This window comes from Pantherophis guttatus, chromosome 5, assembly GCF_059756535.1.
Source record: "Pantherophis guttatus breed Tessera chromosome 5, ASM5975653v1, whole genome shotgun sequence".
In the NCBI taxonomy this organism is placed as follows: domain Eukaryota; kingdom Metazoa; phylum Chordata; class Lepidosauria; order Squamata; family Colubridae; genus Pantherophis; species Pantherophis guttatus.
In genome coordinates this window covers 25,506,945-25,533,418 of record NC_142067.1, presented here as the reverse complement: position 1 = coordinate 25,533,418, position 26,474 = coordinate 25,506,945, and the positions used below count along the sequence as shown (strand labels likewise).

Below are 26,474 nucleotides of genomic sequence, written 5' to 3'. Positions count from 1 at the left end.
GAGAATACCCGAGAAGGCGGAAGCGGAAGCCGCACGTGGAGCCGGCGAGTAGCCGCCGCAGATTCTGGAAACTTCTGCCTATTGTCATCTCCAAGTCTTTTTTTCGCTGGAGGTGGCGAGTTTCTCGCGCGCGGGTGGGGCGCGTGAGCGTGGCATCTTCCCTCAGCGGATGAGAGGTTCCTTTCCTCTCCCCCCCCAACCATCCCACTCGCGTCTCGGACTGACTTGGGAGTAGAAGGCAGCGAAGCGGCCGGTAGAGCTGCCCAGTCATGGCTGTGGTGGGCTTTGATCTAGGCTCGCAGAGCTGCTACATCGCGGTGGCGAGAGCAGGCGGAATAGAGACCGTGGCCAACGAGTTCAGCGACCGATGCACTCCGTACGTAGCCGGCAGCTGAGAGTTGGACGCGGAGGGTCGGCTGCTGCGAGGGGGGGGGGGAAAGGGGGAAGGGGGAAGGGTGGCGAATCGCCAGGAAAAGGGGAGGGGGAGGCAGCCCATCCTCAATAACGGGACCTGTCAATTCAGAAACGTGGGAAATTGGGTGCATTTATGGGGTTTAACGCTGCAGAGTCATCCCAGGTAACTGCGGTTGGCATTCGAGGTTTATGTAGAGCTTATTCTTGAAGAATTAGACCTGGTTTAAGATTATAGCAGCACTCCCTTTTTATAGCGGGGGGGGGGCGTTGGTTGGTTATTTTGATCTTATTTCTTAATCAGTCTGTCTCTTTCCCTCCTTTTAGAGCCCTTATCCCCTTTTCGTTCAAAGTTCCATGTAAGGATGCTTTTGCAAGTTGGTATCCCTTTGTAAAGCCGTAGAGATGTCTCTGGAGTAGTTGTGCCTGCGAGCATCCTCCCTTGTCTTTCACCGGGAGGCAGAAGGCCATTTCCCTCTAGATCGGAGTAATGGCTGCAACCGTCTTTCCAGCATATGGATTCCCCCCGCTGGGGTTATTTTACACCTCATCAGTGTAGCCTTATTACACGCTTTCTATATAGTTCATGCAAGGAAAATGAAATGAACAAACAAAAAAACCACCCCATCCCACCCTCCCAAAATAGCAGCGAGTAGAGTTGCTCTATGACTGGTGGATCTGTTATGGTGGTAGGATGACGTGGGTATTTTGATTTTGGTCTTTTCTTTTGGGTGTTAAGTTAACGAGTGGGATGCTGCTGCTGCAGTATCTTTTCACAATTTGTTGCCTAGGCATATTCCCTGGATAATGAGCTTTTTCCACTTGTGACGTTCTGAAGGAGGTGGGAGTAGAGGGTGATGAGGGAGGTGGAAGGAGGAGCCTGCTGGTTTCTGAGCAGGCATGATACTGTAGGATTAGGCCAACTTCAACTAGAATCTGGAAGCTTCTGGAGTTTTCCATTACTAGATTAAGATAGGGAAACATCCCCCTCCCCTCTGAAAGGTTGGGGTTTTCTTTGCCCAGAGTATTAGAGGATCTTCTGGAAAAAGAAAATCAGACTGACATATCCATGATTATTGGGTTGTCCACTTCTTTGCATATTCAGAGATTGTTGAGGTGTATTCTTGCAGGAATTAAATTAAAATCAAAATCATGATCCTCTAATAGGTATTTAACACTGTAAAATCCAAAATTGTGGATTTAATGGATTGTATTTTGGAGTGGAATAGGTAATGTTTATAAACAAGATGAAAAGAGGTGTCATAGTTTGTGAAGGGGGTGATTGGACACTGCTAATTCAAAGAAATAGGTATATAGTGACATTTCTTAGATCTATCATATGCAAGCTGCTTCCCTTGCATGCAGAATTTCAGTATGTAATTAACATGCTTTATAATTTTGATCTCAGTGATATGATTCCCTGTTGTTTTTAACTTTAGTATGATTGTTCAGATGTTCTAATCTTAATCCTAACAGCCCAATAAACCATTGTTTATTGGATTCATATATATCTTTATTCTTCTTGATACCAAGATATAAATAGAGGTATATAACTTGTTCCAGGCTATAAAGGACTCACTTGGCTTTGGTAAGCTTGTAGGAGTCCTCAAAATTTATGATGGGGCCTGGAGAAGAACTACTTTTCTTAAAATTGTGCTGTGTAATCTTCATTTAATCTTCAGTGCTGTACAAGAATAAGCACTTTGTATTATGAAAGAGACAAACTCAATCCAAATTTCATTCCCAAATTGTGCTTTCTATAATTTAGTGGACTGTTTGCATACATGGAACACAGCTGTCTTTTGATTTAAGCTTTTTTTAAAAAAAGAAATTAAATTAATTGAGGGTTGCCCATAAATCCTTCTTTGTTTATCTAAATCACGGGTGTCAAACTCGTGGCATCATGTTACTGTCACATGACTTTTGCTATGTTTTCACTTCGCGGAGCTGGGGTAGGCATGGCCTGCGCGTGACGCATCTGGCTCGCAGGCCACCAGTTTGATACCCCTGCTCTAAATCATGATCAAATGAATTCTAGCCCTTAAAACAGTTCAAATTGTCAGTGTTGTCAGATTCATATTTTTATCTAACTGCATTACTGTTATGATTCTTCAGTATAATTTTAACACATCGAATGTAAATCTTTGCATAAAATAACTATAATGTTAGCAATTGTTCTTGTTAAAGTATTTGCACTGTTGCCTTATTTGTAAATTCTTCAGAATTTTCAAGGAAATACTAAGTATAATGACTTGGTGTTTTTACACCTTTGTATGTCATATGAATAAACTTTCCAGTGATGTTGTTTCTGTATCACTTTACAGTTCTGTAGTGTCATTTGGGTCCAAAAACAGGGCAATTGGCGTGTCTGCTAAAAATCAGGTAAGTTGCATTCTGAAAAGAGCAAGATAAATGGTATTTGTATCTTTGGTTTACAAATTATACAAAGGTGTGATTAATAAATACATCATAGTGATATTTTTGGAGTAGAGCACAAAGTAAATGATTCTGCTGTACTGTCGAAATCCAAGAACTAAATCAGAAATCCAAGATTTCATATAATAAGAATAGCCATCTTTAATGTGTCTTCCAAATATGATATATTTCCAGTATCCTGGCTTCATATGAAGGGCACTAGATGTTTAGTCATGATCAAGAACTGAACCGTAATACACAAGAGGTGTGTGTGTGTGTGTGTGTGTGTTGGCATTTGATATTGGTGAGGTCAAAATGAAAATAGTGGCCCAGTGGGGCCCCATGACACTCCTCTAAATGTAAGGGAATAGTTGCCCAATTCCTATCAGGTAGCATAACAGCAGCAGTTTGATCAGATCCACATTTGCTTCAATATAAAAAAAACATAATTAGGGCAAGAAATTAGAAATATTTCTTCTCTCTTTTCATCCATAAATTTACTATTATATTTTTAATTAGCAATGGAAAGTGAAGTGTGAAATTTTTTAAACCACTGATACTACTGTCTCCTTTTACAGCTAATTACACATGCTGACAACACAGTATATAATTTCAAGAGGTTCCATGGTCGTGCATATAATGATCCTTTTATTCAGAAGGAAAAGGAGCATTTGAGCTACTATGTAGTTCCAATGAAAAATGGGAGTGTTGGAATAAAGGTAAAAATGTCAGTAATATATTTACAATTTCCTGAACAAAAACTAAACCAGTTGTGAAAAGGTTATGGAGATGAAACAAAAGTAGCATTGACTTGCTTTCTATTTCAAAACAAGGTTTGGGAGGAGTGTTGGAAATTCAGTGTCTAAAAACTAACAGTGAAGTGTTTGAAAATGCTACATAGCTTACTTCCCTCTTATTTCTGCAGGTAACATATATGGATGAAGAACATTTATTTAGTGTGGAGCAGATAACAGCTATGCTGCTGACTAAGCTGAAGGAGACAGCTGAAAATAACCTCAAAAAACCTGTAACAGATTGTGTTATTTCAGTAAGTAAATTGACTAAATTTTAAATTCAGTTGAACTTTTTGTTTGTCTAATAGTTTCTCGAACAATGTAAGCAACTTTGAATATACCTTGAATCTGAAGGCAGAGTAGACCTGTATGGCAGGGTTCCATTACTGGTCTGCAGTGGTGGGCGAGCATATGAAACTTCATTTGCATATGTGCGGGAGCTAGGTTGCGTGTGCGAAATCATCCCCTCCACCACCATCCTGCCCCGCTGCTGAAAAGTAATATCTAATGATTTCAATGTATTTATTCATTTATTATCTCACCTTTATTCCTTTGTAAATAACTCAAGGCAGCAAACATTCCTAATACTCTTTCCTCCTGTTTTCCACGCAACAACCACCTTGTGGGGTGAGTTGGGCTGAAGACAGTGACTGGCCCAAAGTCACCCAGCAGGTTTTCATAATATCAAAAATTGCACGTTGAGTACCTGTCCAAGTTACAAAGGCTTAAATCAGATAGTGAATACTTTTAAAGATGATCAATCTCATTTTGTAACACCTGGTTGGTTATTTATGGGGACCGATTTTTTTCTAGCTACTCAGCAAATGATTTGCTATTGTGTAGTAGCTTTCTATATAATAGTTTTGCTATAAGAGAACCAGGTTGGTGTAGTGATTAATCTTTAGGTTAGAAACCAGGAGTTCTAGCCCCGCCTTGGACATGAAACCAGTTGGGTGATCTTGGGACCAGTCCTAGGAAGAAGGCAATGATAAATTCTGAAAAATCTTGCCAAGAAAACTGCAGGGATTTATCCCGACAGTCTCCGAGAATTGGACACAATTGAAGGAGGGAAAAAAGCATTATATATGAAAATTGATGCTTTGCATGTAATTTATTTTAAAAAGTTGTTTCAGTTAGAATTCTGTTAATTTTGTTTTTCTTTGATATAAATGTAATAAATTAGAAATGGTGCATTATAAAGCTATTTTGAGTTTTCAGAAGGTGTACTATAAACTCTTAGAGCTTATTTTCTCATAGTCAGATCTGGAAGAGAAAGAGAGCATTCTTACTAAACAAAAATGTTAATAATACCTCCAAAATTATTCTCCTTTTCATTGGCTCAAAAAAAAAAATCACTTGAATCCACTTTTTCTTCCATAAGTTAGTTTGCCTTATTGAAATAGGTTAACTACTTTTCCAAAAATTTGCTTATAAAATGAAAAATATTGTTTGTTTTAATTTCTATTTTAAGCATTGCTTAGTACGTTCCTAAAGGGAAATTATTTCACTCACCAGAAGTGAATGTACTTGTGGAGGACTTCATAGCTAATTAAAATCATGTGACTTTTATTTCACAGGAACTGAGTTTTAAAACAAAATATTTCTCTCATGAATATCTGGTTTACATGGGTATAATTGCTTTCTTCAGGTGCCATCATTTTTTACTGATGCTGAAAGAAGATCACTGCTTGATGCAGCTCAGGTTGTGGGACTAAATTGTCTCAGACTAATGAATGATATGACCGCAGGTGAGTAATTTAAGATCATTTCACATTTATTTCTAGCATAATCTACATTATCTACGTGCACTTAATAGCATTCAATAATAAAACAATGTTGAAACCAAGATAATGATAGACTAATAATCCCTTACAATAATACAAATACTGCACACTCAACAACATTATTAGTTTTCAGAAGGCCTTTATGGTAGGCATTGATTTGATTTTGGTGGTATGGGCCCACAAGAAAAAGACACTCTGCTGCTCCAGCCCCCTTAATCTCTTGGTAATGTGGAACTGTTTACAAATTTTGTCTGGTAGCATGTACTGGATGAGTTGTTTCCACATGAAGGTGGTCCAGAAGTTACCTAGGAACCAAACTAAAGAGGCTTTTATAGATAAAAACCAACAAGTTGAATTCCACATTTAGTGGATGGGGATACAGCCAGTCCTTGACTTACAACCACAATTGAGCCCAAAATTTCTGTTGTTAAGTGAAATGTTTGTTAAGTGAGTTTTGCCCTTTCTTACGACCTTTCTTATCACAGCTGTTAAGTAAATCACTGCAACTGATAAGTTAGCAACCCAGTTGTTATGTGAATCTGGCTTCCCCATTGACTTTGCTTGTCAAAAGGTTGCAAAAGGTGACACAGCAATGGTCATAAGTATGAACCAGTTGCCAAGCTTCTGAATTCTGATCATATGATCATGGGGATGCTACAAAGATGTTGTAACTATGAAAAATGGTCATAAGTCACTTTTTTCAGTGCTGTTGTAACTTTGAATAGTCACTAAATGAACTGTTGTAAGTCGAGGACTACCTGTAAAGCATCTCAATATTTGAAGCCCTTGACTTGTTCAATTTAGCTTCCAAATTAACATACTCACTGTACTTTACTGGGACTGTTCTTGAAGACCATCTAAGAGCTGCAATTGGTACAAAATGCAACTGTCTGCCGACTAACAAAGATGAGTTGCCACAGCTATGTAATACTTGTACTTCAGGATCTGGATTGGTTGTGTACATTTCCAAGTCAAGACGTTCAAATTCTCCATTATTTCTTTCCCATTTTCAATGTAATAGATATTCTAGTTCTGGCTGTAAATAACACTGCACTTCTCGGCCTGATGTTCTTCAGATATGTTAGATTACAGGTGGATCATCTCTCACTTGTGTTTTACTGGGCACATGCAAGTTAACACTGAATTATTTCTATTTCATTTTGTTTTACAGTGGCCCTGAACTATGGGATTTATAAGCAGGACCTTCCAGTTGCAGAAGAGAAGCCACGAATAGTAGTGTTCATAGATATGGGCCATTCAGCATTTCAAGTATCAGCCTGCGCTTTTAACAAGGGAAAACTCAAGGTAAACGGAGTTTAGAAAACGGGGCAAGGTTGCCTTTATATGAAGTCCAGTTTTATGGATGGTCCAATGAAGGGCCAATTGTGAACGTATTGGATTAGATCTGTAGAAATGTAGGTTGAAGTTACCATTCAGCCACAGGGATCATTCAGTGACTTTTGGCCAGTTATTCCTTTTCAGCCTCATCTTCCTCACAGTTTTTTTTATTAGGATATAATGAGAGAATATTCCAATATATCCTGCCTTCATCTCTCAGGAGAAAAGGCAGAACATAGATATAATAGATAAATATCAAAATAAAAGCAAATGAGTGCTATATATTCTCCTAGGTTATTTCTTGCATGTAGAAGAGACAGTAAATAGCGGACAGCAAACAGATAAATGAAGAAAAACATCTCTGTGATGAAATAAAAATGACTTTAAAAGGTAAAATTTGTCCAGGCATTCTAGAGTAAGAAAACGGAAGTGGAAAAAATGGGAGAAAAATCTATGCATGCTTGCAAAATGTTACATTGGAATTAATATCTGTCAGGTTTCTTTATAGTCTCTGTTGGAGAAATACATAACTTGATTGGATAGGTGGAAACTTTTGATTCCTGGCAGTGCTGTTTGTCATGCCTTGAAAACACTAATAAATCCATACTTAAGCATTGACATTATTCTTAAAGAATGTTAGGTTGTAGGATCATCTCTTTGGCTTAACATCTGTATTGAAAATGTTTCATACATGGATGGTAACAGATGATAACAGTAATTCACATTCTATTCTTTTTCTTCAAATTAGGTTCTTGGCACAGCTTTTGATCCCATTTTGGGAGGAAAAAACTTTGATGAAAAACTAGTGGATTACTTCTGTGCAGAAATAAAATCCAAGTACAAACTAGACCCCAAATCAAAAATACGAGCCCTCCTTCGTTTATATCAAGAATGTGAGAAGCTGAAAAAGTTAATGAGCTCTAACAGCACAGATATTCCACTTAATATTGAATGTTTTATGAATGATACAGATATCTCTTCAAAGATGAATAGGTAAGAGATGAATATGGTTAGAATATTTTTTTAAAAATCATTTTGCTGGTTCAGGCTGCGATCTAGCTATTCTGTCTTTTCCCCGACAGTGACCAGCCAGAAGAACATTGAATGCAATAGAACCTTCTTTCGCTTGCTCATAAATTTATGTTCAGTTAATAAATACGGAGGCTGCCTCATATATAAATTACAGTTGGGAAGATGTTGCTGTCATGCTGAATCCATACTGTTACTTATGACTTCCCTTTGTACTCTAGAAGCTCATCAAATTTATAAAAAACTAATGTTGATGTAGATAAACTTTGTTTAGAGAACACTGCCTTGGTTATGGGCATTTTATTTTTTGTCATTGCTGCAGTGGATTTTATTATTCTCCATTACTTTTCAGATTTTGCTTTGATCCAACCATTCAGAAACTTACTACTCATTCCTTTGTTCACACGTGTTGTTGTCTATAGCATACATAAACATGCCAGGTAATCTACATTCAAAACACGAATGACAAAGCTAGCAATTTCCCTTAGACTTCCCAACAGGCATTTTAGAATACCATATTTTTCGGAGTATAAGATGCACTGGAGTATAAGATTCAGCTTAGTTTATGGGGAGGAAAATAGGGGAAAAAATCTGCCTACCAGGTATTCATCTGGCTAGCGTCCTTAATCTGGTCAATTTCAGCACATTAATTTGCTGGTTTTTTATCCCCTGCTTGGGGATAAAAAACAGCTTCTAAGGCACAGCTGAGAGGAAGCAGCAATGAGAAAAGCAGGCAAAGCAGGGGGAGATTGCTTCACTTGGCTAGCGCCTCGTTAAGGCTGAAAAAAAGCTTTGAAAAAGCTACATTCGGAGTATAAAACGCACCCAAATTTTCAGCCTCTTTTAGGGGGGAAAGGTGCGTCTTATACTCCGAAAAATACGGTATATTATGCTTAGTACCTTCTCACTATTTTCATAAAGCTGTAGGTTCAAGTAAACAACCTTTCAAGGCTAACTGGGATATTTGGAATGTTGAGCATTTGTTGTGACATTTTGTTGTGACATTTAGCAAATGGGCATTGTTACTCATTTTTCAGAAATGGTTTAGTCTCATTTTAGAACATGGTTCAGGTTCAGGTTGGACTAGTTCTGGAGTACTTGTGGCTGTTTTTGAAGTTGGAATGGACCATTCTTGAGTCAATTGAGAATTTGGCACATTTTTCATACCTATTTACATGTTTTTATTTTAGATCCCAATTTGAAGAATTATGTGGTGATCTTCTGCAAAGAATAGAGATTCCCCTTCGTTCCTTGATGGAGCAAATCCAACTCAAAGTAGAAGATGTGAATGCTGTTGAAATTGTGGGTGGAGCCACACGTATGCCAGCTGTTAAAGAGAAAATAGGGAAGTTTTTTGGCAAAGATGTCAGTACAACCCTGAATGCAGATGAAGCTGTTGCAAGAGGCTGTGCTTTGCAGGTATTTTCAGGAAAGCAATTTTAAAATCAGAAGTAGGGCTGGATGGAGAAATATGTTTAGTTCTCTTCCCAAACTCATTCAAATCTTTTTATGCCTTTTTTGCATGCAAATTAAGCAGAAAGCAGATGATAAGAACAAGGATAAACTAACCTTGTTATCATTATTTGAAGTGCGTACTTAAATATCACTAGGTATTTATGGACCTTGTTTGGATACTGAACAATTGCTTATTGTGGAAAAAGTCTCCATGGGAAAAGAGTTTGTTTAAAGTCAGGCTGAAGCAATAAGAAAGCTTAGTCAGTACTGATTTATTTTCATGAAGTAGACAGTTTTTAAAAGAACAGATTTTGGAAGGAACTTTAATTAGGCATGACTAACAGCGGTGGTGCTTAAATAATGGTGCCCCATAAATTCTGTAATATTTTCTCTCAAGTTAAAAATAGGGATTTGATAAAGATATACCTGGAATCCAGTAGGAAGAAGTCCCATTTCTATAAGGATTGTTGGTGTAAAAACATGTTCTCCTGAACCATGTCTGTGTTTTTCTTTCCTAAAATAGCTTTAATTCAAAAATAAGCAGAAAAACAAAAACAAGCAAAAATCTTTTGACACACAAAACCCTATTAAGGCTATTAGTTCCTCCCTTAAGCTAGATTTCAGATACCAATTTAACAGTTTGTGGATCCATATCATCTTACTCAATTTTAAACCATTCTTTAAGATTTTGCAAAAACCTTTCATAATTGCAGTTTTAGGCTATTGAGATTATCTGGAAAATTTTGCTCTGTGGATAATAGTAAGCTTAAATAAAGAAAAATTAGGTAATAGTATTTATTGGAGAAAATATAACTTATTACTCTGCTGAAAATATGTTGAAATTAAAAATACTCTCTTTTATAAATTTCCTTTGTGAGATTAGGCTTTGTAATAAATAGTTAGCCAGAACACTTTTTTTCAAATCATAAAATTATCAGTTTTCACTTTCTTTTATAAACTATTTTAATCTGACTTCTTGAAAAGGCAATAACAAAATGCCTTGTATTGCATTTTCATTTTCCAGTGCGCAATTCTATCTCCAGCTTTTAAAGTTAGAGAAATCTCCATCACAGATGCAGTTACGTTCCCAATATCATTGATGTGGAGTACAGAGACAGAAGATGGGGATGGGTGAGTCATAACATTAAATTTCATGTTTCTCTGCAATAGCCCTATAATCTCAATTCTGCCTCTTAAATTGAAGCTATCACATTTGACTGAATTCTTACAGAAGAGTCAACCAAAGAAATTAAGTCATAAATAACAGTATATTATCGAGTAGTTAGTGATCCCAGTTCAGTGGTAGCCACTTGAGATGAAGACAAATTCAGAAATCTCTTGATCTCCTGTCGTAGTTTTTGTAATAATTTCATTCATTCATTCAATTTATAGAGCCACCTATATCACCAAGACTTGTAATAATACAACTAAATAGCAGTTGCAATAGTGATATGTGAACTAGAGCAGTTTTTTTCTTGCTTGTTCACATACCTTTCAAAATGTATTCGAACTCATTTGTCACCATCATCTGTGACATTGATTTTAATATCCAACCTTTTAGGCAATATAAATTTGTCAGTTGTAGGTTGCAATTATACTAAATCTTTCATATGACTATAAATTGGCAGGTGTGACTACATTGCCAGGTTCAGATCTTAATTATCTTATTGCCTGAGGCTTCAGCTCATTTGCATTGGATTTTCTGGAATATATATTTACAAAAGGGATTTCTCATTGCAAGAGCTCTTGAAATGAGTGGGAATTATGTGAACGTGCTTTATTAGCTTCCTATTTGGTTCATGCTTGATAGTAGAACCTCCTAATAGTAAATTCCTTTTGTTCTCAAAATTATTAACAATTAATGAGTTACTGAAATATTGTATTTATGCACAAGAATTGAAATCTTAGATTATTCTCTCACTATATCCAGTCAGTGTACAAGAGACTAATACAGGCTGTTGGAAGGAGTTAAAAAAACCAATTTGAAGGTGCCCCTCCCACACCCACCCACCCACACACCACACCTTTAAAGCCCTGGGCACAATACAACTCATTGCCATCCCAGAGCCTAAAGTGAGTCTGAGATTGAGGATAAAATATTGTATGTATTAGCTTCCGTATTTTATATTTAGTATGCATGCTATTTGATTAAAATGGGCAGTCATATAGGACTCATGAATAAATAGATAATTGAGCAGTTAGGATCTGGCAGAGCAATAATAATACAATAAGATTATTTTCACATAGCTACCTCCAAATCCTTTTCCTCCTTAATTTAACTAGGATTCATGAAGTTTTCAGCAGGCATCATGCAGCTCCTTTTTCCAAAGTCTTGACATTTTACAGAAAAGGACCATTTGAACTCCAGGCATTTTATTCTGACCTCAGTAATGTCCCCTACCCTGAAAAAAAGATAGGTAAGTGGTTGTGTATGTAAGATCCCTAAACATTTTTAATATTATTGGAGATAGGAGGGATATTTGCAATATTTGGCAATTCAGGAATAGAACATTGTGTTCCCACTCTGGCCCATGCCACACCAGGGGTGATTTGTTTGTGAGAGAAAATACCCCGATGCGGGGTAAAATCTACTTACCTTCCCTACGAGTTCGGAAGTGCATGTGTGTGCACGCACGGATCCTTTGCACATGTGCAAACCCTTCTCCGCATGCGCAGAGAGTAAAAAACAGGTTACCTCCTGGTTAAAACCAGGAAGCAACGACTGGGCGGGTGGGCGGAGCCTTACCCTGCCATTGCCACCGGTTCTTCGAACCACCCACTGCTGTCGTTACCGGTTCAGCCGAACTAGTCCGAACCGGTAGCATTACAACCCTGCCCTGATCTGAAAGTAGTTCAACATGTTCAGATTGATTTACTTCCAGAATCTGCAAATCATCTTAAAATGGCACAGGCCAAAGAATGAAGCAGAACATTTTGGAGTTTCCAGGAATGATCTGTTCCTCAATCATGACATTTTCATATCCTTAGTATAATAGCTGAATAAATTAACAGCAACAAAAATAACTTCTGTATGAAAGGACTTTAACTAAGTTCCTAGACAATACAGGTACTCCTCGACTTACGACTAAAATTGAGCCCCAAATTTCTGCTGCTTAAGTGAGACAACTCTTAACTTTATTGCCACAGTTGTTAAGTGAATCACTGCAGTTCTTAAGTTAGTAACATGGTTGTTAAGTGAATCTGGCTTCTTGTCAGAAGGTAGCAAAAGGAGATCACATGACTGTAACCATCATAAATACGAACCATTTCTGAAGTATCTGAAATTTGATCATGTGACCATGGAAATGCTCAACGGTCCTAAGTGTGAAAAACAGTCATAAATCACTTTTTTCAGTGTCATTGTAACTGAATGATCACTAAATGAATAGTTGTAAGTCGAGGGCTACCTATATCTATTTATTTTACTGTTTTGTTTATGTAACTGAGTTCTGAATAATGAATATTTTTTATTTGTAACACAAGTATTTATAAAACGTCCTAAAACTTGCAATAATATAAGTGAAAACCATTGTGCCGTATGCTGTTACTGCAGTCACTGATGCTGCTTAAAGAGATCTATGTAGAAATGGAGTATTTAAAAGAAATAAGACAGTCAAGTGCTGGCTGATAAACTTTTGAAGCCCCGGGCCCTTTTTATAAAATGAAAATAGTTTTTTTTTCCCCATAGAATTATATGCCAGTATGTTTGGGAGAAAATTGATTTGCTGCTAATAAACATAGTAGCAGTATTATAAATTTCCATCTGTCGTGAATTCTGTTATTGTTACTTAGCATATTTATGTATTTAATGTATCTTAGCATTCATGATCAGAACAGAAATTCATTTGGAACATTCTCTCTTGTACAAAATATGTGTTGGTAATCTGCCACTTTGCAACACACAGCACTAAATTAATAACAAGATTATATAACAAATGATGGGCGGGGTAGATTTTCTATCTCCTAAAAAAACAACTTGCTGTAGGAAACTCTAAAAACTTCATGCTTTTGGAAATCTAACCTTTTCTTTCCTATTTGTGATTGTTTTCTTGTATTCAGGCAAATACATTATCCAGAACATTGCAGCTCAGAATGATGGAGAAAAAACTAAAGTTAAAGTTAAAGTTCGCATCAATAGCCATGGCATTTTTAGTGTCTCTACTGCATCAATGGTGGAGCAGATGAAAATGGAAGAAATTGAAAGTCCCAATACTGAGGCTGAAATAGAACCTCAGAGTCAAAAACCTGAGAACTGTAATGTAAGTTGGTCTCCTCATATAGAAAGTTTAGAATCTTCTTTATTAAAACTAGCAATGGTAGCATTTCAAAACATAATAATCAAAATGCGTTATGGGTGGGTCAGTAAGAACATTTTTTGCTTCTTGAACTCTTCCAAATTCTAAACCAGGGATGCAAGAAATTGTTTAAAACTGAGTTTAACCTGAATGGGCTTTGTTTTAGTTTAGTAAACAAATGCTTGTAAACAAATGTTTACAAACTATCAACAGGGAACAACTATTGGAGCAGTAGAGTTATTACAGACTGTAATTTATTATTATTTCCCTCGGTAAGGGATTTTGAAACTTTAATCCAGAATATCTGAGAGCACAAGATTATCTAGCAAACTCCCCATAGCTTATTGATGGACTACAGGTTCTACATGTTATGAGTTCAAAGTGCTGAATCCCTTCAGCTATGAGTCTCCGTTAACAGGTAATGGGGGGAAATGACATTTTGTAGAGTTGCTACCAATCAGAATAGCTGATTGATACTGAGTGACAAATTTTTCTGTGCCTGTCTTGGAATAATTCAAAAGCGCCTGGGTATGATATAGTTTATTCATTAAAAGAAGGCATTTCCAACTCAAATCTGGGAAGAGAGGTAATTCTGCAGCATCAAGAGGAGAGTTAAGAGATTGTGATAGATTATATAATTTTGCTCGGTATTACCATGTTTCCCCAAAAATACAACCTACCCCGAAAGTACGTCTTGGCTTGATTTTTATATGTGTGCCCAATATAAGCCCTACCCCCCAAATAAGCCCTAATTAAGACCCCCGTCCACTCCAGGGTGCACGGGAAAAAATTAAGCTAGGGTGGGGATGTGGGGGTTGGAGCTGCACTACTACTTACCTTTGGACAGTTGCAGCCAGGCCTTGCACACCCTGACACCTGCCTTGCCGGCCCATTTCTTCTGCAGCTGGCAACACGTTCCTGAAGGTCAGTGCAGCCAATAACAGAGCTCCGGATCGATCCAGAGCTCTTTTTACAGGCTGCAACAGCCTTTGGGAAACCCTTGCCGGCCGCAGAAGAATTCCCTGAAGGTCGCTGATAGTGAAAAGGAGGCCGGGGGTGACGCGCACAAGTCAGGTGAGTCAGTGGATGACATCACCCCCCTGAAAATAAGACTTGGTGCCTTTTTTGGTGGCAAAAAAAAAATAAGACGGGGAAACACGGTAATGATTATCTGGAAACATTGAAGAGATGCTTAATGGTGCTTTTCTCTTGAGAGATAAATTTTCATCCATTTTATGATGCTTACATGTGCAGAAATCCTCTATCTTATATTTCAGAGGTATCAAATGCTAAGTGTATTTTGGATCCTTAATGGCTTTTTATTGTTACATTTTCACATCTTTTGTGCCTGGGCTTCCATTTCAGAAGAATACCCAGCAAGACAACACTGAGGCTGGACCTCAGTCCCAGGTACAAACAGATGGTCAGCAAACATCACAGTCTCCCCCTTCTCCTGAGGTTCCCTCTGAAGAAAATAAAATCCCCAGTGTTGAAAAAGTGAGTGTCTTTTAAATGTATTCTGTTGTGGGGGAAATGTAACCGTATGTTGAAGTAATTCATATAAATGATAATCTACTGGTGCTTTGGCAAATCCACATTAGCTAGATCTCATGGAGGTGCAATGTTGAAACTGCACCCAAGAGAAAAGTACAATATTGGGACAAACTGGATTCTGTTATACAGGTTTTTTTTCTGTTAGGCCCTGATGTAATCGTGGTATTATATTGTTCACTCTAGGGAAATGAAAAGAAAAGTGATCAACCTCCAGATGCTAAGAAACCCAAAATAAAAGTGAAAAATGTTGAGTTGCCTATTGAAGCTAATTTAGTATGGCAGCTTGGGAAGGATCTGCTGAATATGTACATTGAGACAGAGGTATGTTAAATTATCTTCAGCATCCATATTCTGTTTTTTCCTTTTATTTGCAACTTTGGTTCTAAGGAATGTATTGAGGCTAATTATTAGCTGAAAAAATAATTGAAAATGGATATTTCACTGATCAGTTAAACTTGAAGATGAGAGTATATTGATTTTTATATCAATGATGGGGTCATTTCCATATTCCAGATCTAATTGTTGATATGATTTTACTCATGCTTAGGGTTGTTGACCCTGACACCATGGGAAATTACTATGCAATCTAGAAACCTGGCTGATTAGGTATTGTAGACTTAAGTGTAGTTTAATTTCTTGCCCCTTCATGAGTGGCAGTTGACTTAGTTGAATCAGTTCCATGAATAGGAGGGGCATGGAGTGCAGTGGATGTTCAGCCTTTAGAGCTTACATTTAGTTAGTTGCCAAATTTTATCTCTCAGTGTATATTGTACAAAAATATTTTATAAATGCTCAGCTGCAACCTATAATAGTTGCAGTTGACACTTGATGCTGTAAACCTGGTCAATATTTCTGTGCATATTTTTAGTTACTCTCATTATTGTCATAAATTCCTTATGTGCGATAGAATGCTGTTTACCACATTATTATCTATCAAAGTTAGTGTTTAAAAAGAAGACCACAGCTTTACAACACAGAATGCATTTTGCGAATCATTCACTGATTTGTAAATAAAGCCTTTGAAGAGATTTAATTGAAGAGGCAATTATACTGTACTACTTAAGACTGTTCTGATTACTATTTTTTTGTAAACAGGGCAAGATGATCATGCAGGACAAATTGGAGAAGGAAAGAAATGATGCAAAGAATGCAGTTGAAGAATATGTTTATGATTTTAGAGACAAGCTGTCTGGACCCTATGAAAAATTTGTGTGTGAGCAGGTAGTTTTATTTATTTAAAATATTTCATCCAGAATGCCAGTTTAGGATATTTACAGTGCACTAATTAAATATTATAATCACTCATTGCATGTGCTGTCTAGGGATTCTCTGGATAAGATGCAACATATTATAAAGTATCAGATTTAAAAAGGGTAGTTCATTTAATCCTCATTTAAAGCCATTTAAATTGGCTTTATTTTTTATTGTCACAGCTTTCAGTGGCAAATTCTTAAGTTTGCAATAGCATTTCAGATTCCATTGTTCAATTCTATTCAGCATGTGTACCTCCCTTCTGCTTGTGTACTCATTTTCTTCATAAAAATGTATTAATTGTGATTACTATTTTATATATGATTAAGAGCAATTTTGTATTATGAATGCAACTAATCTAACTATTAGCTGGTGGGCGGTGCTGTTAAAAAATAAACTTGTTATTAACTCTTGCTTAGGATCGCCAGAATTTTTCTATGCTGCTGTCAGAAATAGAAGATTGGCTATATGAAGAAGGAGAAGACCAAGCTAAACATGTCTACATGGACAAATTGACTGAGTTAAAGGTATAGCTAACTTTCATTTTATATGTTGGATTTTAAAAGTGCTATTGGTTGCTGAAATAGCCTGTTCCTATTCTGATCTCTTTTAGAAATTTGGGACTCCCATTGAAATCAGATATCAAGAAGCAGAGGAGCGGCCAAAGCTGCTAGAGGAACTAGGGCATAAACTTCGCATATATGCTGGGATTACAGAGGAATATAAGAAAAAAGTATGTAATTGTAGTTATAATACACACTTGAACTGTGAAGTGCTCTGAATTCTCTTTGTAAAATGTATTCTGATCAGTGGTGCATGACATTACTTAACCATTGATAATTTTTTTACAGCTTATGGTTATATAGACTCCGCTGCTACCAAAACAATAAATTGTAAGAAATCCCAGATTTTAGAGGATTATCCTGAAATACCATGATTATCATTCTGGTGCAAGACATTGGGGCTTTTCCAATAGGTAGATAGAAAATTGAGTTTTAATAATTAGGCTGAATTGTTCTAATTAGTTCACCGTTTGGCTAAACTGAAACCTGGAACTTTTGGTTGTTGCAGGTTTGTCCAAGACAAATTTCAGAAGGATGTTGTGAGTCAAATAGGATTGTTGTTCATTTCCACTCTAGTATGAGCAGGAAATGATTTTCACTTGCCTGATATTTGGCAATGGGTTGATCTGGTATCTATTTGTGATTATGTGAGAATGTACTCTCACATCGCTCATCCATTTTCTTGAATCAAATGCAGCAGAAACAGCCAGTCCATCTACCCCTTCTCTCCAAACCTCCTAATGTGTTTTTTCCCCTTAGCATCCCTTAGTTGTGTCCTCCCAATGGTATTTTTCTCAGTCTTCTGCTAAGAAACATTTGTCTCCAGATCAAACCTGCCCGTTTTGATCTGTGTACAGATAACTTAAACCTGAACTATTTTGAATATCCATAAAAGGCACTCATAACATGAAGTGCCAACCAAGCACAGAATGCAATATTTTATAAAAATTACTTTTTACATTAATTTACATAACACATTTTGGTCATTGCAACCATCCGTCAAGCTTTAGAATTGTTTTTATTTACATTTTCCATTATCCTTATATTTGTGTGAACACTTGTTTTCGCTTACAATCTGCATAAAATTTGTTAGTGAAGTTGAAATCTTGATGAGCTAAAAGTTACATGAGAAAGTTGATACGATTTTTTTTTTTTTTTTGAGTGGAGAGGAAACACATGAGCAGGCTATTTTAATGCCATACCAGAAGATGTAATTTTATGTGAACTTCATAAATCTGATTTCTAATCTAAAGCAGTGGTCCCCAAACTTTCTGGTTTGGTGGACCAGCAAGGGTGGGTGGGTGAGAAGAAAATGGTTTTGTGTGAGTGGCACAACTCCATGGAACTTTGCACATGAACAAGCATGAGCACCTGCCACTTGTGCAGATGGAGCTACATGTGCGCGCATGCTCGCCCACCACTTGCACAATCTGGTTCCTGGCCTAGGGGCTAGGGACCCTTGATCTAAAGTATAACAATCTAATGACTCAGTAAGCTACAGTCCTAAAAAGAATCTCCACTTACCAGAGCCTCTCTAGGAGTCTCTGGAGGCTGGGGACAGCAAAAAACGTCACTTCCTGAAGTTGGGAAATGGGCCCTTTCAGGCATCCGGAGGGCCTCCGAGGGAGTGGGAAAGGCTGTTTTCGCCCTTCCCAGATGCATAGAGAGGATCTGAAGCCAGGTAAGAAAGAAAAGGGGCCTTCCCCACGCCCCACCCCCAGCCCTCCAGAGGCAGGAAACAGCCTGTTTCCCTACTTCTGATGGGCCCAGAAGGCCCAAAAATCAGCTGGCCAGCGCGCACATGCGCGCCAGAGCTGAACTGGCGTACCCACTAATATGGCTACACATGCCACAGGTTCGCCATCATGGCTATAGAGTGTGATGGGGGATAGCCTGGAGTCACTGTATCTGAGTTGGGGAGCTATATAAATTTGTTTAATAAATAAATATTATTGGCAAATAAAATAGCCCTTAATTGGTGAACAAGAATATTAGTGCTGAAACTAATTATAACCAGGCAACATACTGTTTATATAGACATTGAAACTGTTGCTCTTCCTATATATAGCAAAAATAAAATTAAAAAAAAAGAATATTAGTGCTGATACTTAAAGTTTGAGATAACCTTGGAAAAAATGCTTATAGGAATAACTAACATACTGCATTTTTATTTCAGGATGAGAAATATATTCATATTGACGAAAGTGAAATGAATAAAGTTGAGAAGTGTATCAGTGACACAACAGAATGGCTAAACAACATTATAAACATCCAAGCTAAACAAAATCTTGATCAGGATCCTGTTGTGCGTGTAAATGAAATCAGAAGAAAGCTGAGGGTAAGTTTTAATTATGGTGAAGATCTTCATGTCAAAGAAAAAGCTAAATTCCTTGTAATCACATATGTTTCTTATGATTCATTTTTTTGGTCACGTCTAATTTAAACCTATTCTGAATAAAAGGCAGAGAATAACAAATGTAATGGTATTAGCATAAAATTAAAACGTTCCACTGTCTCTCCTCATTTCTTACGTGACTATTGCATGCCAAAATGAGGAGGGCGGGGAATTGATCAAGATAAAAATGAGTGGTGTATTATTTCTTTCTTTATTTTCTACATGTATGTATTGTGATTTCTTCAGTTATTGAGAATCAATAGGGCTCCTGCATTTCTTAGTAAATATACTTGTACTGCAAAATAATTTTAGCCTCACTTTCAGAGTCATCACATCTAACTCAAGCCTAAATAAAAGCAAAATGTTTGCTTTTTGGACTCACAATGGGAGATGCATTGTGTCACTCTTGTAATGTTTCTCTCTTGTAGGAAATACACAGTTTATGTGACCCCATTGTTAACCAACCAAAGCCACAAATAGATTCTCCTAAACAGGAAGAGCCACCAGATACATCTTTCATCAACAAAACTGAAGAATTAGAAGAAGAAATCAAAAACATTGAGACCACGCAACAGAATGGCGATTGCCACATGAATGAAAGCCCAGTTAGCATGGACTTGGACTAGCCTATTGCATTTCAGTGAGGAATTTCATTGTGGTAAAATGTATTATGTGATATTAGGGAAGATATGTTTGGGGAGTTATTTATATTTTGGAATTATGTTGTATTATGTGGGGAATGAATATATTGACAAGCTAGAAGTTGAAATCATGATAATTTTAAAAGGAAAATTGCCTTGGTAACTTTCAGATTCCTGTGGAATTGTGAACACTGACTAAAATCTTCTGTGCAGGAATTTAACCCTTTGTATCAATTAAGGCTAAAGTGTCTTGAAATCGTTGCAAAAGGCACTGCTCCTTTGAAATGAGTGCACTTAGACCTTTTGTAGATGCCAAGGTAGTTTTTCTTTTTGTCTCCAATTTTGTTATGTTTTTTCCATTGAAAAGGCATTTGGTCAAAAACAAAATGAAAGCCAAGCTTTAAAAAGTTATTTCTATCATTGTCGGAAACATTGCTAGAAGATGAGAACAAGTATGTGAAGCAGCATGCACAATTGCTTACATTTCACTTTTGTGTGTGGAAAACCAGATGAAGGTATAATACATGGGTTTTGTTGTTGGTTCCTGTGATGCCTTTAGTGAGCTTTAATAAAGTTCATGAAAATGGTTACAATTCTTAAAACATTGGCTTTGTTTGTCCTATTCAGTTTCCTACCTTTGTCTTGGAAGCCAACGTAGGACATAATATTTTTAAAAGTCTCACTTTAAATTCAACCAAAATTGAGTCTTTTTTGCTGAACTGATTTCCATCAATAGGCATGCAACAATCTCCAGCTCAAGCTTTGGTCTCAATTTCTGGACTCTCCAGCACTCCAGGAATATTATCCTTATCCTTCACATTGAGAGTTTGGTATATAGTTAGAGGGGAAGTATACAAGCAGCACCCATTCTGTTCTTATGACCCAATTCTCAAATGTGATCCTTAGATTCTCCTATCAGGGCAGAAAACATTCCTGATAAGATTGATATGAATCCCTATGGATCACAGGTAGTCTCCATTCTGTTTTCCACTCTTAAGTACACGCTGTGCTGAAATAGGCTATATATAGCCAGGTCAAACTAACAGTGCTGCCAGATTTGAGGGCAGTGAGAAAAGAAAACTCTATTCTTGTGAATTGACCAAAACAAAAAGATACTCTTCAAGACTGAACTATCATCTCAAACAACTGTTCTTGAATAAATTTGCTAATCTTCAAATTTCAACCATAGTAAATGGCGGACAAAAAAAAATGTAAGCAGATGTTGGTAGCTTCATTTCAGATAAAATGAAAGCTTAGAAACAAACTGGGAATTTTTGAAAGGTAAAAAGCTTTCAAAAGAACCTTTATGAAAATGCAGTAGAAAGTGCTAGAATTGGTAGATAGTGTGACCAAGTAATTAATAAAGAATTGGATTAAAAATTATGGTGATAGTGACAAAAAACAAGACTTTTCCTTTAACGAGCTGGTGGGGAAAAGGTGTCCATTAAAGCAGCGATCTTAAATTCGGGATTTTGCACATGACCTTTTATGCATTTTATACATTTTTTTTTTTATTTTTTTATTTTATTAGATTTTTATACCCGAAGGACTCGGGGCGGTGAACAGCCAAAATTAAAAACATACAATATAAACAATTTAAAATACGTTTAAAACAGAATTAAATCTAAAATGGCTCCCCAATTTAAAACGCCTTACCCATACCCCTATAAATAAGACGAATTTAAAATTTAAAAATTTAAAATTTCCACATTTAAAAAGGGGGAAGATTTAGGCCAGGCCAGCTTGATAAAATAGAAAAGTCTTAAGCGCGCGGCGGAAGGTGCGCAGATCCGGGATCCTACGTATCTCCGGGGGGAGCTCGTTCCAAATCGTAGGTGCCCCCACAGAGAAGGCTCTCCCCCTAGGGGCCGACAGCCGACATTGTTTGGCCGACGGCACCCGGAGGAGCCCCTCTCTATGGGGGCGTACTGGCCGGTGGGAGGCTATTGGTGGTAGCAGGCGGTCCCGTAAATAACCAGGTCCTAAGCCATGGAGCGCTTTAAAGGTGATAACCAGAACCTTGAAGCGCACTCGGAAGACCACCGGGAGCCAGTGCAGCTCGCGCAGGAGGGGTGTCACATGGGAACTCCATGTCGCTCCCATCACCACCCGCGCGGCTGCACTCTGCGCCAGTTGGAGCCTCCGAGTGCACCTCAAGGGGAGCCCCATGTAGAGAGCGTTGCAGTAGTCCAGACGAGAAGTAACGAGGGCATGAGTGACTGTGTGTAGGGAGTGTACATGATAAATTGGGAGTAAGATTGTATCTATGTGCAGTAGCACATAAATTTTGTCTACTAAATCCAAAATAGTTAAAGGTCCATTAAATATTTTACTGTGGTAGTTTGAAGAAAAAAGAATTAAGAATGAGAAGCTGAGTAGATAGGCAAGGACTGTAGTTTGAACCAAGGGAATGGAATAGAGGTGAATGTGTTTTGAGTATTGCACAGTAAACAACAATGCAAAAAAAGGTGAAAATGGAAAGTGAAGTAAAGCAATAAACCAAAATTAAGGTCGAGTTCTACATTTTGTGGATAGTTCAGATGATAATTTCAACTGTTTGATTCAGAATATTTCCATGTAACATTTCATTGATAAAAGCTAATGGAAGAAAAATGCAACCACTGGAACAAGAGGCCAATGCCACATTAGGAATTGTAAAGGTAATCTTCAAACATCCAGATAACCACAATATTTTTTATTTCTTTATTTGTATCACACTTGGGTAGTGTTTATTTTAAAAAGCTTTACCCTGTGACAATCAAAGTGTCTCTTGGTAGCTTACAGTATATAGAAAACAAGGATTAAAACTTCCAAGGTCAGGTTAAAACCAATCTCAATAACCACAATAAGTTTCTGACACAAGATCATTAAAAAAGGATACAAAAATAAAACAAAAACCAAGAACCAGATAATATTCAGTGTAAATTTAATAAACCGACCTCCAAAATATGGTTTTTAACATTTTGTGGAAAGCAGCAAGGAGAGGCTTAACCTGATCTCCATCAGGAGGCTGTTCTGCTGGTGCTATAACAGAAAAGCAACACTTTCTAGATTCTGTACACATACATGATGTCTTTTCAGAAGCGTGGCATGCCATTTCTCCCTAGATATTCTAATACATTAGTCTGATGCTGATTGAAGTAGGTGGTGCTGGAGGTATTTAAATGCCAAGATAGTAGCTTTTATAAGTCAAAACCAGCACTTTAAATTCTATCTAGAAATCAACTGATAGCCAATGGACCATTTGCAGTTTCCAGGTAACTTCTAAAGCCCATGTGAAGCACATTGTGTCAATCTTCAGACAGTAATGAGAGCATGAGTTACTTTAGCCAGGTCCTCCTATTCCAGTTAGTGTAGCTGGGCATAGATCCCTCTGACCATGGTTTCTACCTATCGTTCAAGCAGAAGATGTGTATCCAGAATGACTCACATATTGCAGACATGCTCTTTCATAAGGAGTGCCTGCCTGTCAAAAAATTGTGGCAATGGAGGACCCTGATGTACAAACTGCTACTGTAATTTTACTAGGCTTCCAACTTCAGCCTGTTCTCTCCCATCCAGATGCTTAGAGACTCCAGGTATTGGGAAAGGACATTGATAGTATCTCCCTTATAGCCTGAGATAGTGATGTACAGATTGGATATCATCAGCCTACAAGAAATAAGATATCCTGAGCTGTCACATGGTCTCGGCTAGCTACTACTTATGATTAACAAATGGAGGAAGGAACGGACCCCTTGCATCCCATGTGTTGGGCCACTGAGCTGATTTTTGCTCCCCACATCACAATCTGAAATGATTCATTGAAGAAGGAATAGAAACATTACAAAACAATGCCCCCAATTCCCAACCAAATAGATATTATGATCAATGGTATAAAAAAACAAAAGGTCCAACAGGGTCAAAAGAGATGCACTCTTAAGTCCTGACACAGGTTATCCTAGAGATGACCAATGCTATCTCCGTTCTGTCTCCAGGCCTGAACTGTGTTTGAAAAGGGTCCAGATCAAGGGTGAAATGCTCCCGGTTCAGACCGGATCACCCGATCTGGTAGCGATGGCGGTGGGTGGTTCGGAGAACCAGTAGCAAAAATTCCTGCCCCCCCCTACCATGCCCAGCTGAGCCGCACGATCATCAGAGACTTTTTTTTTTTACTTTTAAAAGCATTTTTTCTACAACGAAAAAATGCTTTTAAAAGTAAAAAAAAAAAGCCTCTGATGATCGCGTAGCTCAGCTGGGATCGTCAGAGGCTTTTCAAAGCATTTTTTTCTGCAACCTCTTGGCTGAAGAGGTGGTAAAAAAAATGCTTTGAAAAGTCTCTGACGATCCCAGCTGAGTTGCCTGATCGGCAGAGAGGTATTTTTAAAAAAACCTCTCTGACGATCCCAGCTGAGTTGCCTGATCGTCAGAGGCTTTTCAAAGCATTAGAAAAAATGCTTTGAAAAGTTAAAAAAAAAAAGTTGGCCATGCCCACCTAGTCACATTACCCCCCCCCACCAAGCCACGCCCACAGAACCGGTAGTAACAAATTTTACATTTCACCCCTGGTCCAGATAATTTGCTTTGTGCAGGACGCTGTGAAACTCTCAGCCACTACCATATCAACAATCTCCCTACCACCACTATACACACAAAGGGGTATGTATTCATGATAGTAGTTCTTTAAAATCCCTGAATTGAAAGATAGATTCTTCAGAAAGGAGTATACCATGGTTGCTGGAAGCTCGGACTCCCAGGAAGAAACATGTGCAATCTCCTGGATCAAAGTATATTAAAGAAACAGCTGAATTGGACTACAACTTCCACCATTCCTAACAATTACCATCCTGCTGAAGGTGACAAGAACTTTGGACTCCAATATCTGGAAAGTCTTGGTTCACTCCTGCAGTTTGAAATATTTTGACGAGAATGGGCACTTATGGGTTCACACTGCCATCTAAATCTTAATATGATTTGTCTTGCTTTGATTTCTGCTAATCTAGTCAGAATTGTTTGCACGCCATGATTTATATAGTCAGTGGATAGCTTGGTCCCTTCATCATATGCAGCCTCCTAAAACCTTATTTTGCTTTCCCCACTACTGAATTTCAGTTTACATCATTTTTGAGATCAGCAACCCAAACACCAATTTATTTGTGGAGTAGGTTTAACACAACTTTTAAAAATGTACCTACCAAAGAAACACAGTTTGGCACATTGTGTTGTCCTTCTACCCCTTGCAGCCAAGTACTGTCACAAAAAAAATGTTTAGTTTTAGTCTCTACACTCTAGCCTAGTACTGTATGTTACAACCTGTGTCAGTGGTTTAGAAAACCATGGTTATCTTTTATTAAATGTGAACCCAACCAACTGTGCCTAATCAGTAAAACACAATTAAACAAGCCATGGCTTAGCATGTGTGAAACAAGTCTGCAAAACAGAACCAATTATTAGGTTTAACAGGGAGAAAATTCTCTATGTATTGTGTAAATGTCAGTTATGAGATTAACGAGTTACTGAAGTGTTTTAGTATACAGTATTACTGCTCTGTTGCTCCTTGATAATTAGCACTGAATATGTCTACTCCAAGGACAGACAAGTCAGGTTTCTCACAGTTTCCTGGTAAATTGTCAATTTCATAATAGTCAATGGCATGATAGATGCTTGGTCCCCTGTGTTTAATCCATCTGTTTGAAAGCTTGGATCTCTCATACTTCATCCTAAAAAAAAAAAAGGAAAGGAAATTGCAGGTAGAAAAACAACACTCTGAAAATGCATCCATTCATTTGTTAACCGCAGCTTCTTACCGCCTGCTTGAAGCTTGTGAGTAAAGCCTCTTGTTAATTTCTTCTTCAATATCCTCATCGGTAACAGTAACTTGTGATGAGTGTGGATTACAAGTAGCTTTCTGATGAAAGTATAAAGACAGCTAATGTTAGCATTGTCACCGCAATCAGAATTGATGCTATCATAATATGCATTACAGAACTCTTGAAAAGATGTTCAGCAAATTATGTCAGATGACAAAAGACCAAAACAAGGATAGAAAACATTCTAATTTTCTAATCGCTATATAGGTATACTGATCCCTAGGTTCTACTTCTATGCATAGTTGTTACAAAAATATGCACAGGTAGTTGTTTCAGCAGGATACACATGATATCTTATTATCAGGATTACTTTCTTGCCTTCACAGGAGAATTTGTGTATTATTATTCATATGCTGCTGAAAGGTTACATTTAACACCTGTTGACTATAGGTAATCCTCAAATTACAACCACAATTGAGCCCAACATTTCTGTTGCTAAGTGAGATAGTTAAGTGAATTCTGCCTCATTTTATGACCTTTCTTACCACAGTTGTTAAGTGAATTACTGCAACTGTTTAGTAACACAATTGTTAAGTGAATCTGGCTTCCCCATTGATTTTGCTTGCCGGGTCACAAAAGTTGATCGCATGACCCTGGGACACTGCAACCGTCATAAATATGAACCAGTTGCCAAGCATCCGAATTTTGATCATGTGACCACGTGGATGCTGCAACGGCCATGTGAAAAATGGTCATAAGT

At 37.6% G+C, this 26,474-nt stretch overlaps 2 protein-coding genes across 2 annotated transcripts in view; one reads left to right on the top strand and one right to left on the bottom strand.

Moving 5' to 3' along the window:
* HSPH1 (heat shock protein family H (Hsp110) member 1) lies at positions 1–20,527 on the top strand. Its single transcript, XM_034411047.2, has 18 exons — positions 1–376; positions 2,736–2,793; positions 3,405–3,545; positions 3,752–3,874; positions 5,269–5,368; positions 6,576–6,709; positions 7,491–7,735; positions 8,962–9,190; positions 10,251–10,357; positions 11,510–11,643; positions 13,286–13,485; positions 14,887–15,018; positions 15,259–15,396; positions 16,171–16,296; positions 16,746–16,853; positions 16,940–17,059; positions 19,066–19,227; positions 19,713–20,527. Exons 1-18 carry the CDS (start codon positions 270–272, stop codon positions 19,908–19,910), a joined length of 2,562 nt encoding a protein of 853 aa, XP_034266938.2. The 5' UTR covers positions 1–269; the 3' UTR covers positions 19,911–20,527.
* Positions 20,528–22,834: 2,307 nt separating this feature from the next.
* The window catches only part of LOC117661834 (cilia- and flagella-associated protein 337-like), a 55,229-nt gene continuing 51,589 nt past the window's right edge, over positions 22,835–26,474 (bottom strand). The window contains exons 29-30 of the mRNA XM_034411025.3: positions 25,712–25,812; positions 22,835–25,624 (exon numbers count right to left, since the gene is read on the bottom strand). Coding sequence (XP_034266916.2) covers positions 25,444–25,624; positions 25,712–25,812 — 282 coding nt within the window. The 3' untranslated portion in view covers positions 22,835–25,443. The remainder of the gene's footprint in view (positions 25,625–25,711; positions 25,813–26,474) is intronic.

Bases quoted from the DNA above. Each gene is read 5' to 3' on its own strand.
- HSPH1 (XM_034411047.2), top strand. From the start codon at position 270: ATGGCTGTGGTGGGCTTTGATCTAGGCTCGCAGAGCTGCTACATCGCG. The intron at 2,794-3,404 runs GTAAGTTGCATT...CTCCTTTTACAG, and splicing joins GCGTGTCTGCTAAAAATCAG to CTAATTACACATGCTGACAA. The intron at 7,736-8,961 runs GTAAGAGATGAA...TTTTTATTTTAG, and splicing joins ATCTCTTCAAAGATGAATAG to ATCCCAATTTGAAGAATTAT.